General features: G+C 43.9%; 1 protein-coding gene across 1 annotated transcript in view; it reads right to left on the bottom strand.

Annotated features, from left to right (window-relative positions):
• Positions 1-847: 847 nt before the first annotated feature.
• Positions 848-12,409, bottom strand: part of HDGFL3 (HDGF like 3) — a 38,480-nt gene continuing 26,918 nt past the window's right edge. Inside the window, exons 4-6 of the mRNA XM_027887053.1 lie at positions 11,347-11,505; positions 9,628-9,774; positions 848-2,236 (exon numbers count right to left, since the gene is read on the bottom strand). Coding sequence (XP_027742854.1) covers positions 2,231-2,236; positions 9,628-9,774; positions 11,347-11,505 — 312 coding nt within the window. The 3' untranslated portion in view covers positions 848-2,230. The remainder of the gene's footprint in view (positions 2,237-9,627; positions 9,775-11,346; positions 11,506-12,409) is intronic.

Below are 12,409 nucleotides of genomic sequence, written 5' to 3'. Positions count from 1 at the left end.
TCAACTCTTATGGTAAGACTCCATATATGATAAGCAGATCATATGGTTTTGTTAACTCTCTTAAGGATTCACCTCAGCAAGGACTGCTCACCAGCACCTGCGGGCTGGGCATGGTGGGCTCAGGACGGTGAACCCCTGGGTGTCACGTAGTCTGTGCATTTTCAGAGAGGAGGGGTTTTGGCTGTGCTCTCTGCAGCTACTTTTGCTACTGCTGCTGGGTCATAAACAAGCAGCAGCAAACACAGTGACCTTGGCTTAGGCAGTTTACATTTCTGTTTGCAATTACCGGCTATTTCTAAGCCTCCTGTGTGTGTTTATATTAAAAGCAGTACACCTAGTGCCTTTCTCACAGATGAAATTAGCTGATACATTTTAACTGGAAACACTTTATTTTGGGATGTTGACTCCTGTGTGTTTTGACTGAAAGAATTTTAGTTTTCTTTTAAAACCTAACCAGTAACAAGAAAGCATCAGTTCATGTGCCTATATGTCCCCTGCACGAGGGGACCTTCAGAGCACTGAGAAATCCAGGCTGTGACAGTCTCCTGCTGAAGGCTGTGATGCAGTTCCCAGCAGTGCTCAGAGGAGAGGCTTGACAGGTTTTACACCTCCAGCCAAAGGGACAGGTCCAAAACAATCACAGCACATCTCAAGCAAGGCTTGTAGGCACCCAGCATCCCTGGTGTGTGCTCCTTCCATGTGCACTAGACTTTGGGATGGCTCCATCCCAGTCCATCCTCCCAGGGAAACAAACCCAGAGCTGGCAGGCTGTCACAGGACATCCTGGCTCACAAACAGGTATTCAAACCTCCGATGTTACTTCTGATGATTTTAAAGAAACTTTGAATACATTCAAGGTGAATTTAATGACCTCCCGTTATCCAGAAAAGGCAAAGTACAGAAAAAATAAAAGATCTCACCTGCACTTGTATCTATTATGGTCAACTCATGTTAACAGAATGTTTTGCTTTAATACTTGACTTACATTAATACCTCACATTATTACACGTATGAAGCCAAATATGACGCTAACTTAGTTGCTTACAACCTCAAACCTTACTCCCAATACACATTCCAATAAATTTATTCTGTAAAAACAATACATTTTTTTGTTTCCTTTTTGTTTTGTGGTTTTTTTGTTGTGTTTTTTTCTTGTGTTTGTTTTTTTTTTTTTTTTTTAGTTTTTTACAGTAAACTCATCAACTACAAACCTTGAATACGCAAAAGATGTTCCAAGGACAAGCATAACAAGGATTGATAAAACCAGACTAAATATGTTTCACAATAAAAGCTGGCATAAAAATAAATAAAAATCTCTATTATCACAATAGCAACAATAATGTACACAGAGTAATGGATTTGGAATGCTTACTTACTAGTCTAGTTCTATTTCCAAAAGGAAAAAAAAGCCAGAATGACAGCATCCTTTTTTAAGCCTTTCGTTATTTAAAATTGATGTTTTGTTTTGGTTTCCCATAGGGTTCTATATCACAGTAAGCTTAAAAATGGAAAGCATCCAAATGAATGATTTCAAATTGTGTTGGCATTGGAAAAAATCCTTGTATTAATCTAAAGAAACACAAAAAGACTTTCACTAACTCCACATATAGGAACTAAGTCAGATAGTGTACATTACATCATGGTTTGGAGAAGTATTAAGAGTATAACTAGCTAGGTACTTCTAATAAGGAAAGGTATTTTATTACATTATTGAACTTGGCGGTGACCTCAACTAAAGAAGAATTTTTCTTTTATGTTGTAAACTGATCAGAAATCAAGAAAGAATGGATATAGGGAAATTTAAAATTATGTTTGTACGTGGAAGATATTGTAGCATTGTATGGAGGGGACTCATTTCTAAGATTTAGTCATGTTTAAAAAACACTGATTTAGAACGATATAATTTGGAATTATGCCTTTTCTGTCTAGAAAAGGAATGTAAAACATGTTCAAGTATGCGATATCTTCATAAACCTCAGCCACTGGTAAAGGGCAACTTCATGCAACCAAATAATATGAAAATCAAAAAGTAACCCTTAGAAAAAAGGGTAAAAATGTCATTTCTGCAAACACAACAGATAGGAATGTGAATAATGTGCATACAAACTGGGATGCTGTTGATGGTACTAATGAACAGATGTGGTGACTCATATCAAATCCAAGAATATTAGACAACCAAACATGTAACCTTCTTGCGTTTTCCCTTAATATTCAGCAGTCATTACGTTGGTTAAGTCTGAAAGAGAGAGAGAGGAAAAAAAAAACACATTTAATGTAAGAAATAACATGCTGCAACAAACTTGATACAATTAACATCTTATTCACACACTTGAAAGTCACAGGTGCAAGAAACCACCTGGTCTCTTCCAACAAATTTTTTTCTAGAGCAAACTGCTTATACTACATCAACTGAATATGCCACTACACAATATTAAAGAACACAGTTTAAAAGTCAACCTTTAGGGCTTTACTCAAATGAGCAGCTCCAGTGATGTATGTGGGTGGGTTTTTGTTTCCCCAACGACTCCATTATGAATCTTGTAGCACCCTTCAGGCACAACCAAATTTTGGTTTTTTCTATTGCCCTAAATCACTGATGGACTTCATGCAGCAGCTCAGGTACTGCTGCACTGCTGGATGTCCAGCCATGAGAACACCCTCTTGTTCCAGTACACGAACACTTTGCAAGCATGAGGAAACAGAAATGGTTTTGATCGCTAAGGGATCCAAATGTTGCTTCTGAAAAGGAAACAGTTTGGCTTGAGTTCACTGTAAGGTGACGACAGAAAAGGAAGAAACTCCCACTTCCATGTTTGAGTCAAGGTCAGCTCTTGCTTTCCCTGACATTAATGGGATGAGGATCAGAATGTCCTCGTGTGATCATGGCATGTGTCTACAAGTCTCGGCTTCCTCATATTGAACAGAGATGGCAAAGATCACCTGCTGGCACTGGGACACACTACTTTACCCAACAACAGGACACTATGCAGTGTGCCATCACTACCCAGCCCTGGCCAAGGCATCCCTTCTCCTTTGCAAAGAATTCAGAGCATGAATGTTTGTCCACCCACACCCTGATGCATGGAAAGAAACACCACACATGAGCAGCATGAAGGGATCGATCCTGTATTCGGTGTGACCATCCAAGGAAAAAAATCATCATCAAGGGATAAGTGTGTGTGTGGGAGTACAGGTTAAATCCATGGGGGATGATGGAATTTTCATTTTGCACAGGATTCCGAGGAGGACACGAAAATAAGGCATTTTAACATCTCTGCATTAGCTGTTTGCTGCCTAAGCTCTCTCCTGCTCTGTCCCATCATACCTGCTGTGTGTGATGCCACAGTGATAGCAGACTTGTCTATCTTGCTTCTCTTGTCTAAGATGATGAGAACATTCAGGTGCCATGTTGGCACTCTGGGATCCTGATCTGGTTGCTGCACAGGGCTATGTTTGCTCAGTCCAGTCCTTCCCTCCTACAAGTTGTTTGAAAACAGTAAGTAATGGAAATCTGCCCTTTCCGTGTGGGAGGTCTTGGTATATCCTGACTAACGACACACGATCAGGGGTTATTATAAATTGCTCAGGCATGGAGTGATGATTTACAGGAACTGGCTGAGCCCTGCCTCCCCCAGAAGGTGTAGTCATGTGCTGCTCATCCAGTGCACTGCACTCCACTAACCTCTCTCCTGTTTCATAGTCAGTGAGATCATACTTACAGGTGCTTTAGAGATGTGGCTTGGAAGGGTTCACTGCAGATTCTTTGCCTTCAGATGTGGACACACATTAAAACAGCTACACATGAGTTATCAATCAACCCCTGCCTTCTGCTAAAGTTCTCAATGACAGCTGCTGCCCAGCACTGACAGGCAGGATGGGTGGTGTAGCAGTCCATCCCCACTCTCAGATCCAGTACGGAATGCCATCCTTTTGCAGCATGAAACCTTTGCACTCATTATCAATAATTCCCCTCTGGGCTAAGGCCAGAAGATTGGGTAGCCATCACTCTAACACGGGGTGCTGGGAATATGAATACTTCCCCTCCCCCCGTCTCACAGATGTGGCTGTTGGGCCACAGGAGGAACGACAAAGAGCCAGGTATGCAAATCATCTCCTACAGAAGCTTTCACAGTTTCCAGTTCCATCTCCCAGCATAACACATATCTCGTCTCCCAGGCACACTGGCAGGTGCCCCAGAAGTCAGCAGGTCTCCCATCCCCAGATGCAGAGCCCCCAGGGCAGCGCTGAGCCCTCGCTCCTTCCCCTCCCCTGCAGCACTGCCGGCTCTGCCGCAGCCGCTGAGCGAGGATGCGGCAGAGCTGAGCAGTTTCCATGGTCTCCATGGTTTCACTTCTCTTCAGAAGCAGATCAGCTCTCATCATCTTTGTTTGAACAAGTCTCTCAGCTTAACTCCGAGCTACGGTACATCGTGTGCCGTGCTGACCAGTGCTACTGCACACAAAGGGAACGGCACGGGGTCTGACTGAGTGGAGAGAGAAATTTCTGTCATCAATAAAATGGCAGGATGGAGAACACAGGGCAGGGAGTAAAACAAAATCCACAAATTGCCGTGGTTTTTTTTCTGGCACTGAAAATTCCTTCCTCAGCAATGACTGGCAACTAATTCAGCCATCCTGTACTTCAAAACACTCTCACTGGATGGGCAGAAGGATAATTATTTACTTGCTCTGTAGAATCATCCTTAATCCATGCTGGTTTGAGGTTAAAATGGTTACAAAATTCAGTTTACAAAGAGCTGCAAATATTTCATCTATACTGGCTGCTTTAATCTCAACTTGAACTCAGACATTTATGTTTTTCCTGAGTTATGTCCCATGGCCTCACCCAGCAGTGTTGTTATCCTGAGCTACTGGAAGGCAGCAGACCACATAACTCTTTACACAAGAGACTATGCCACTATTTGATTTTTACATGGAAATTTTACTGTGCTATAGTTGGACACATTTTTACAAATGTTATCTTTTCTGGAGTGGTAGATTTTAAATGGTCTCATATTGCAGGAAAAGAAAAAAAAAGATAGAAGTACATACTCTGTTTCCATTTCTTTGAAAAATACCCACAGAAATGCTTTTACATTGAATGGGGCCCTAAATGCTATGCTTTCAATGCTGATAACACCCCCCAACCTGTTATGCAGCCTGACCATGTTATTTTTGACAAGTAAGGAGAAGAGTGAAGGAACCAAACATCTCAAAACCACATCAGAAGGACATGGTGAACCTGTGTTGCTCTGGCCAGTTCGGCCATTACACTTGTCCTTCACAGCAATAACCGGGATTGTTGCTACCCCACAAGAACATCACAACAAAAAAACCTGGACACAGGCTGTTTTAAATATGTTCTCCCAATTGCAATAGTATCAGATGGCAGTAATTTTGGACCAGATTTTGATCCCCTTATTCATGCTGGCAGTCACCTCCACAAATAGATCCACTGACTCAGTAATGATTGTCAGTGTGAGTAAAAGGATCGCAGTCCTTTGCTCCACTTTAATATTCAGGCTGTACCAGGAGCAAAAAATGTATTTCATTTCCAACAAATCTATTATTTCTCAAAGACTCAGTAAAATCATTCACCTCCTGACAGGTAACCACATGCATCTGTATGCCATGAGAATGCCTCCTTTACCAACACGCTGTCCGGACTGTAACTAAAATAGTGAATACCAAAAGGAAAACTTGCCGCCTGCCCTGTGTGCTGACTCCGACGTTCAAACACTCTCTAATAAAGCCAGAGCCGCAGCCAGCTTTCAAACATCAGTGCATGGGCATCCAGAGAGTAAAAGTAAAAAGGAACTTAGGTGTTCAGTTAAAAAGATTCAGAGTTATGCCAGCCAAGAACCAAAGACGCAAGTCACCAGAGATTGAAATGTGGAATGTAAATCTACTGCCACGAATTAACTCTTTTATGAGCAATTTTATCACAGAAAGTAAACAACACAGAGCCGTGAATAGCTTTCCACCTGAAATTCTGTTTATGTGGTATCCTGAAAAAGCCAAAACAATTTAACAGCTAAGGATGGCCATGGGGAGATTCTGTGACTCAAGACTTGAGCAAACCCTGAGATGGGCTGCCTTAGCTAGTATACTATTAGTTAATTAATATTTGATGATTAACCCCTGAGGCTAAGGCTCTGCATCTTTCTAGGGAAGGAGTCAGCCAAAGAACAGCAGTGAGGGAAAGAGCTCGAGGGAATGAGCTTGAGAAACGGGTAGTGAAAGGACCAAGGAAACTAATGTCTCTTTCTTGAGGATACCTGTAGTACTGAAGAACAGTTGAGAAACTAAGGGATGGAGATAAGAAAGCACCTTTTTCAACCCAAGGGAGAAAAAACCCACAAGCTGAGCCCTTGAACAGTCTGAAATTGGCTGGAAAAAATATAATAGCTTTGAAAGTACTTTTATTTGCTCTGGGTTTGAGTCTTTAGGAAGCCATTGCTTCGCACTTTCAAGCTTACCTCTACCACCTGGAGGTTAGAAATTTCATTAAAAAATATAGGTGAAGATGCTCCTGCAATCATTTGACTTCAGCCGTTAGCCCTTCAAGAAGATCCCTATAATGCTGAGGGTAAGAGTGTGATTAAAAGGCAAGATTCCCTCTGATCTGAGGAGGGGAGATGTGTCTTCAGCCTGCAGTCCAGACACTAAAAAAGATAATTATTGCCTCACTATTAGTAGTATTATTAAGAAAAAAGCTGCTTGTCTCTTTGAGGCAATTCTTGCACGGTCTGAGGGCTGGGAGGTGCAGAGCACGGGTGCCAAAGGCAGTCACAGCCCAGGGGGAGCACTTCAGGCAGGGCCTTCTGCACACCTGCCCTTCAGAGGGGGCCCAGCCTCTACAAGCAGGCAGCTTCTGAGCAGCCAGACACAGGGGCAAAACCAGGGGAATGAAACACCCCTGTCCTTGAGATCAGGGCCCCCAACTCTTGCTTGGTTGTCTCTTTGCCTTCATGGTGCTTGTCTACAACTTGCTTTGAACAGAATCCCAGTGTGTCAGGCAGCCCCCAGCGCCCGCCTGGGGGGAGCAGGTTTGCACCCTGCTGCCCATTCCAGCAGGGTCCTGGCGCCATCTCATGGCCACAGACACGTCCCTGGCGTGACTGGATTTGGGAAGAGCAGAGCAGTGGGTGCACACACAGCTCCCGTGCTCATCTCTGCTGGGGAGGAGGCCCATCTTCCTCAGGGTGTGTGCTGTTGATCCAGTGCTCTTCTCATAACCTAAAAGGTTCTAAAGAGACCATTATCTCATCTATGATGGTGCCTTTTAGCAGACCAGACATTCTTCTGAATTCATGTATGTGAAAAAAAGGACCATATGCCAACTCTGCAGACACATTTCTCTCTTTTGACCTTCTCTTCTACAGAAGAGAAGTCCAAGTGTGGTGGGCTGGAGGAGCTCAATGCCCTGCAGCAGAGCCCTAGTCTGGGTGTCCATCAGGATGTGGCCCTGTACCCCAGCTCATCAGTCCAGACACACTGATTAACACTGGCTGTTTAACACCAATGGAAAAATAAATCTGATTACTCTTTCCCTGAGTGCCTTGTGTCCTATAAAAGCATACCTCCTAAAAGACACCTGGTCTGGCTCTGAGGAGCAGAGGAGATGGAGTGTCCTCTCCTGGTCCTGAAAGAGAACTGCACTATTGACAAAAGCTCAGTGAAATGCTGAAGGTTCATGGGTGAAATGCTGATTCTGCGGCAGAAATGCCCAAGGTAGAATATACGGATCAGGATGTCAATTCTTTGCAACTTAGTGCTTTTATCTCAAGCTGCCCTTAAAACCATGTCCCCATGTCTCTTTAATCCATACTACTAAAACTCCCCCTTTCCCATAATGCTAAAAGCATCCTACTCCTAGTTACAGACTGATTGTTCACGAGTGAGGTCAAGGCTGAGTGCTGGGGTTGCAGAAGTCAGAGCAGAGCCCTTCCCCACACGGGTATGACAACGGTGACTGTGAGGATTTCTGTGGGTTGGTGCTGCCAGGAAGGACACAGACTGTTGATGACATTTCAGCACAGAGGCTAAAATACCTGCAATGCTGAAAACCCTGAGAACACCACGATGTTCTAGCATGCTGGACTCGACCTCCCAGTGGTTACAAACATGCCACATAAGGAAGGAAGAGATATATGAATGTCACCAGCCACAAAGCCAACATCCTATGTGACTTTTTAGCCACTTAGTCTGTGACTGACCTAACTCAGTAAGGATTTTGTCCTTACATGGAGAACATGCCTGAAGTTCACTGCTGTCACTGCTACAGATATGGGAAACACAGCAGGCCCTCCTGAACCTCTTGTAACCTCAGACAGAGGTTACCAACAGTTTTCTCACTCAAATGAGTGAGACATGAAGTGTCAGGGTTCACAGAACGTGGGCTGCAGTGCACTATGTGCTCACCACACTCACCAGCCCCAGCCTCTGACAGCCTGTGGGTGAGGGGCTGGGAGGGCACAGCCAGGCAGTGTCCCCTTGTGCCACTTTCTGGCTCAAGCCAGTGGCTTCTTCACAGGGAGTGGGACAGGCTCAGGGCACATTATCCTCCTGATCCCCTGATCCACCTATCATAGCCTTTATAAAGCAAAGAGCCACAAAACACATACACTGCACTGCAGAGAGACGTGGGGAAAGGAAGCTCTGGGAGGAGTCTTTTAGTGGGAGACAACAGCAGCTCCCCAGAGGCTGTGCTGTGTGAGAAAGGGCTGAGGCTGAGCGCGCAGCTGGGTGCTAAGGCACCTCAGCAGTGTCAGCTGAGAGCCTGTGCTGGCTGGCCTCCTCTCACACCTGGGGATTCATGTCACTCAGCTCCTGTGACAGCCCATCCTGGCTGCTTGGCCCTGTGGCAGAGCCTTGGCATGGGAACTGCACAAGGACTGGTTCTGAGCCGGAGCTGTGAGTGCTGGAGCAGGGAGGCTTGTGCTGCTTCAAAGCTCAGAAATAGTGGGGGTTGTTAAAGGTGGCTGACGATTACCCACTTGCCATACTAATTCCCCTGCTCAGCAGCCTTCCTGTCTGTTGTTGTGGTCGCAGCAAAACAATATTGATATGAACACATAACATATAAACACACAAGGAGATTGCATGAAGCTGCTCTGGAGTAGACTGCATATCCCCTCCTTGGAAGGTCAGAGCCCAGGGCACGATCTGCCCCGAAACTTGCAGTATGCAGAGCCTGTAATGTGCACATGAACCCTCCTGAACTCCAAAGAACACAGTGGGACTGCACAAATTTTAAACAAGTGGGAAAGGGTAAGCAGGCTCCCCCTGTTAGCGAGCCAACATGCATTATGCAAACAGTCTGATTCTGCTCTCACATCAATTTTGCATCATTCCAGCTCATGTTTTTCAGTAGCTCCTCTCAGCTGACATCAGTGCAAGTGTTGGAACAAAAATAATGCTTATAGTACCTTTTCTCATTCAGTCATATCTCTAGAGAAAAATTTGTACCAGGGCAAGGACCAGGCCCATGTTTCTGTTCTAGACACATTCTGAGCACTGAAATGCAACCCAAGAAGATGGTGTATGGTATGCACAGGTCACCCTGGCTCCAAAGCCCCCTGGAAACAAACTGCATGGGAAGTGAATGACATTAACAGAAGATTACCCCTTCACTGGTTTTCTGCAAATCTGAAGAAGTGTTTCTTGTGTCATTGCCTGCATCCCCAGCATCAGAGCTGCTCTTATTTTCTTCCTCTTTGCAGTCCTTATCATCTTCATCTCCAGGAGATTTCCGTGACTGCTTGGAGGATTTCTAAAATGATCAACAACAACGTTAAAATTTAAAATTTACCTTCAGTCATACAAAGACACTTCTGAACTGTACGTGGAATGCTGTCTGATCATGCAGTTCCCTGTTCAAGGTGAATATTGGGGAAGATAAGGGGGGTGAAAAGCATTTTTCAGGTGAAGTAGCTGGAGTTACTGCCATCAATAAAGTAAAAGGAGAAATTGTGTGTGTTGAGCACAGGTTGGCAGCTCAATTGACTGAAAGACAGACACAGTAATAGGAGCTGGGTATTAGTGTTGGGTCACCTGTAGGTTTTGTTAGTTAATGAAACAGATGGTGCCAGCCTGACAAAAGTTTTGATTAAACACAGAGATGTAAGATGAGAATAACATTAGCAGAGCTGCTTTCCATACTTTTTTTAGTGCTGTCAGCTTTAATACATTAACATTAAAGCCATGTGGAGCCAATACATCTTTTCTGCTCCCTTTATGTTATGCAATTCTACAGTACAAAAGGATAAATTGTGGCATTAAGCCACCATTTTCCTAATCCTCTGTTTGCCCAGAGTCTTCTGGAAAGAAGATGGTAGACCAGACCTGAATTTCTAATGTAAAACACACAAAGGGGGTGAAATTACTTAATACATTTTGTTCAGTGGATGAACCACAAAAATTCACGCTCTCCCCCAGACTGAGCCTGGATCAGATCGTTTGCTTGATTCTTCTCATTTTAATTAGTTCTCACTTTCAGAAAAGAATAACATCAGCCACACTTCCCACAATTTTTTAAGTAAAGTACAGACCTGGAGGCACACACAGAACCAGAGGAAGTAACTATAATGTTGCTCCCTTTCACCCAGGTGACATGTAAGAAGTCTATCTGAACCCAAAGGTGTCACTGCTCAGGTGAACACCTTCACAAGCCACTGTGAGGCAGACACACACTCACAGCTTCCTGATCTACGTTGTTATTTGGACCTCACCTGGGCTGGCAGGTACTATAATGCAGGTCTTTTACCTACAAATTGAGCACCCTACTCCCTGCTTAATGAATTAGTTCCTCCTCCTTCCCATTCCATATCCTGTAGCTGTACAATGAGCTACAAGAGGAGCAGCTGAGCACATCTGACCCTACCAGATCTTTCAGCAGCTGGGCCGCTCACACTGGAGATGGGAGAGGGAAGCTTGAGTTCTCCTGGACAGGAACCAGACCTGAACTCATGACTCCCAGAGGGCACACTCCTAAGGCTTTTTTTGTTCTTTGTGGAGAAAGAACTATTTACAATGTCCAAACCTATCAATCCATGTTTGCACAGATTTTCTTTCCAGCCCTTCTGAACTCCTTCCCATACTCTCACCTCCTCAGAGTGTGGGCATTAGAAGAGGGCAGAGTATTTCAACTGCTCTCTCACCAAGGTTGTCTACAAAAGCAAGAGCATTTTGCCTATTGAAACACCACTGTTACGGTACTGGAATCAAAGTGCTGAAGTAGAACAAATTGCCATGAGGTGGACAGTAGTACAACTATATGCATATTTGTTACATGGGTAACAATAGGAAGATAACCTATTGTTACCCATGATAACAATGATATAACCTTTGAAGTGTAGGATTTTTTCCGTTTTGATCCGGCTTTTTCGTTCTTTCTTTTTCCTTTTCCATCCTCCTCTACCCGATCACCTTCCTCCTCACTGCTGGCATCTGCTGTATTTCCACCTTCTCCTTCAGTTTCTGATGAGCTCTGTTGCTGAATTGCCTTTAAAATAACAATAACAATAATAACATAGGCAACAAAAATATCGCTCAAATCTATTACTTAATTTTTGTTCTGTATTGTAGATAGAAAAACTGGAAACGGGCAGCTTAAACTTCAGTCAGTATAGTCTGGAAGAGCTCAGGTTATTCTTGCAATTATCAAGAAAATGGGCTGCAAAGGCAATTTTCTCAGTCACCACTTGAACACAGTTATCAGATGTAGATTCTGGGATAGCAGGTTCTGGAGGGTTTACACAGAAACATGAGGTCGGATAACAAAAATGTGTTTGCTGGAGAACTAAGGGCTGCTCAGAGGAGACACCTGGCATGTTTAAATTTGGGCAAAGCTCTGGAAACTTTTAGACTTTGTCTGCAAGAGGAGAGATTTACTCAGGAGAGATGATGTCTGTTACACGCCCCCAACGGGCAAGATCTCTGTGCTTTGAAAAAGCAAACACTGACCAGAAGGCTGAGCACTCTCTGACAGTCCATCTTCCACAGACTATTCACCAGATTTTTTTCAAATACCCAAGTGTATGCAAAACATCTGTAGGGCTGAAAATATGAAACAGGAACTGAGAGGGGCAGCAGCTTTTCTGCAGGTGGTCTGTATCTCTGGCTTGTAAGGTTTTGTGATAATAATGTAATAGGTGTTTGCCTTCTTTTGGAGTTGATTTCTGCCTTCAAAGTACCACGTTTTTTTAATGAGAAAAGTTCTTTGGTTTTATACAGCCCACCAAGTACTCTTCTACCCCTCCAGCTTCACTGACTTTCTGCTCTGGACACCCAACAGGGAGAGCTGTTGTACAGCAGCAACTGTCTCCTAACAGCAGCTTAACCCTCCACCTCCTCACCCCTCAGCTTTGGCAGCTGTGTCCTACGTGTTATACATTACCAATGTAAAA

Source organism: Empidonax traillii, unplaced genomic scaffold (assembly GCF_003031625.1).
Source record: "Empidonax traillii isolate 1590-97213 ecotype Southwest subspecies unplaced genomic scaffold, ASM303162v1 scaffold201:size1909950, whole genome shotgun sequence".
In the NCBI taxonomy this organism is placed as follows: Eukaryota; Metazoa; Chordata; class Aves; order Passeriformes; family Tyrannidae; genus Empidonax; species Empidonax traillii.
The sequence above is the reverse complement of the archived record's forward strand: the minus strand, read 5'-3'. Positions and strand labels throughout refer to the sequence as shown.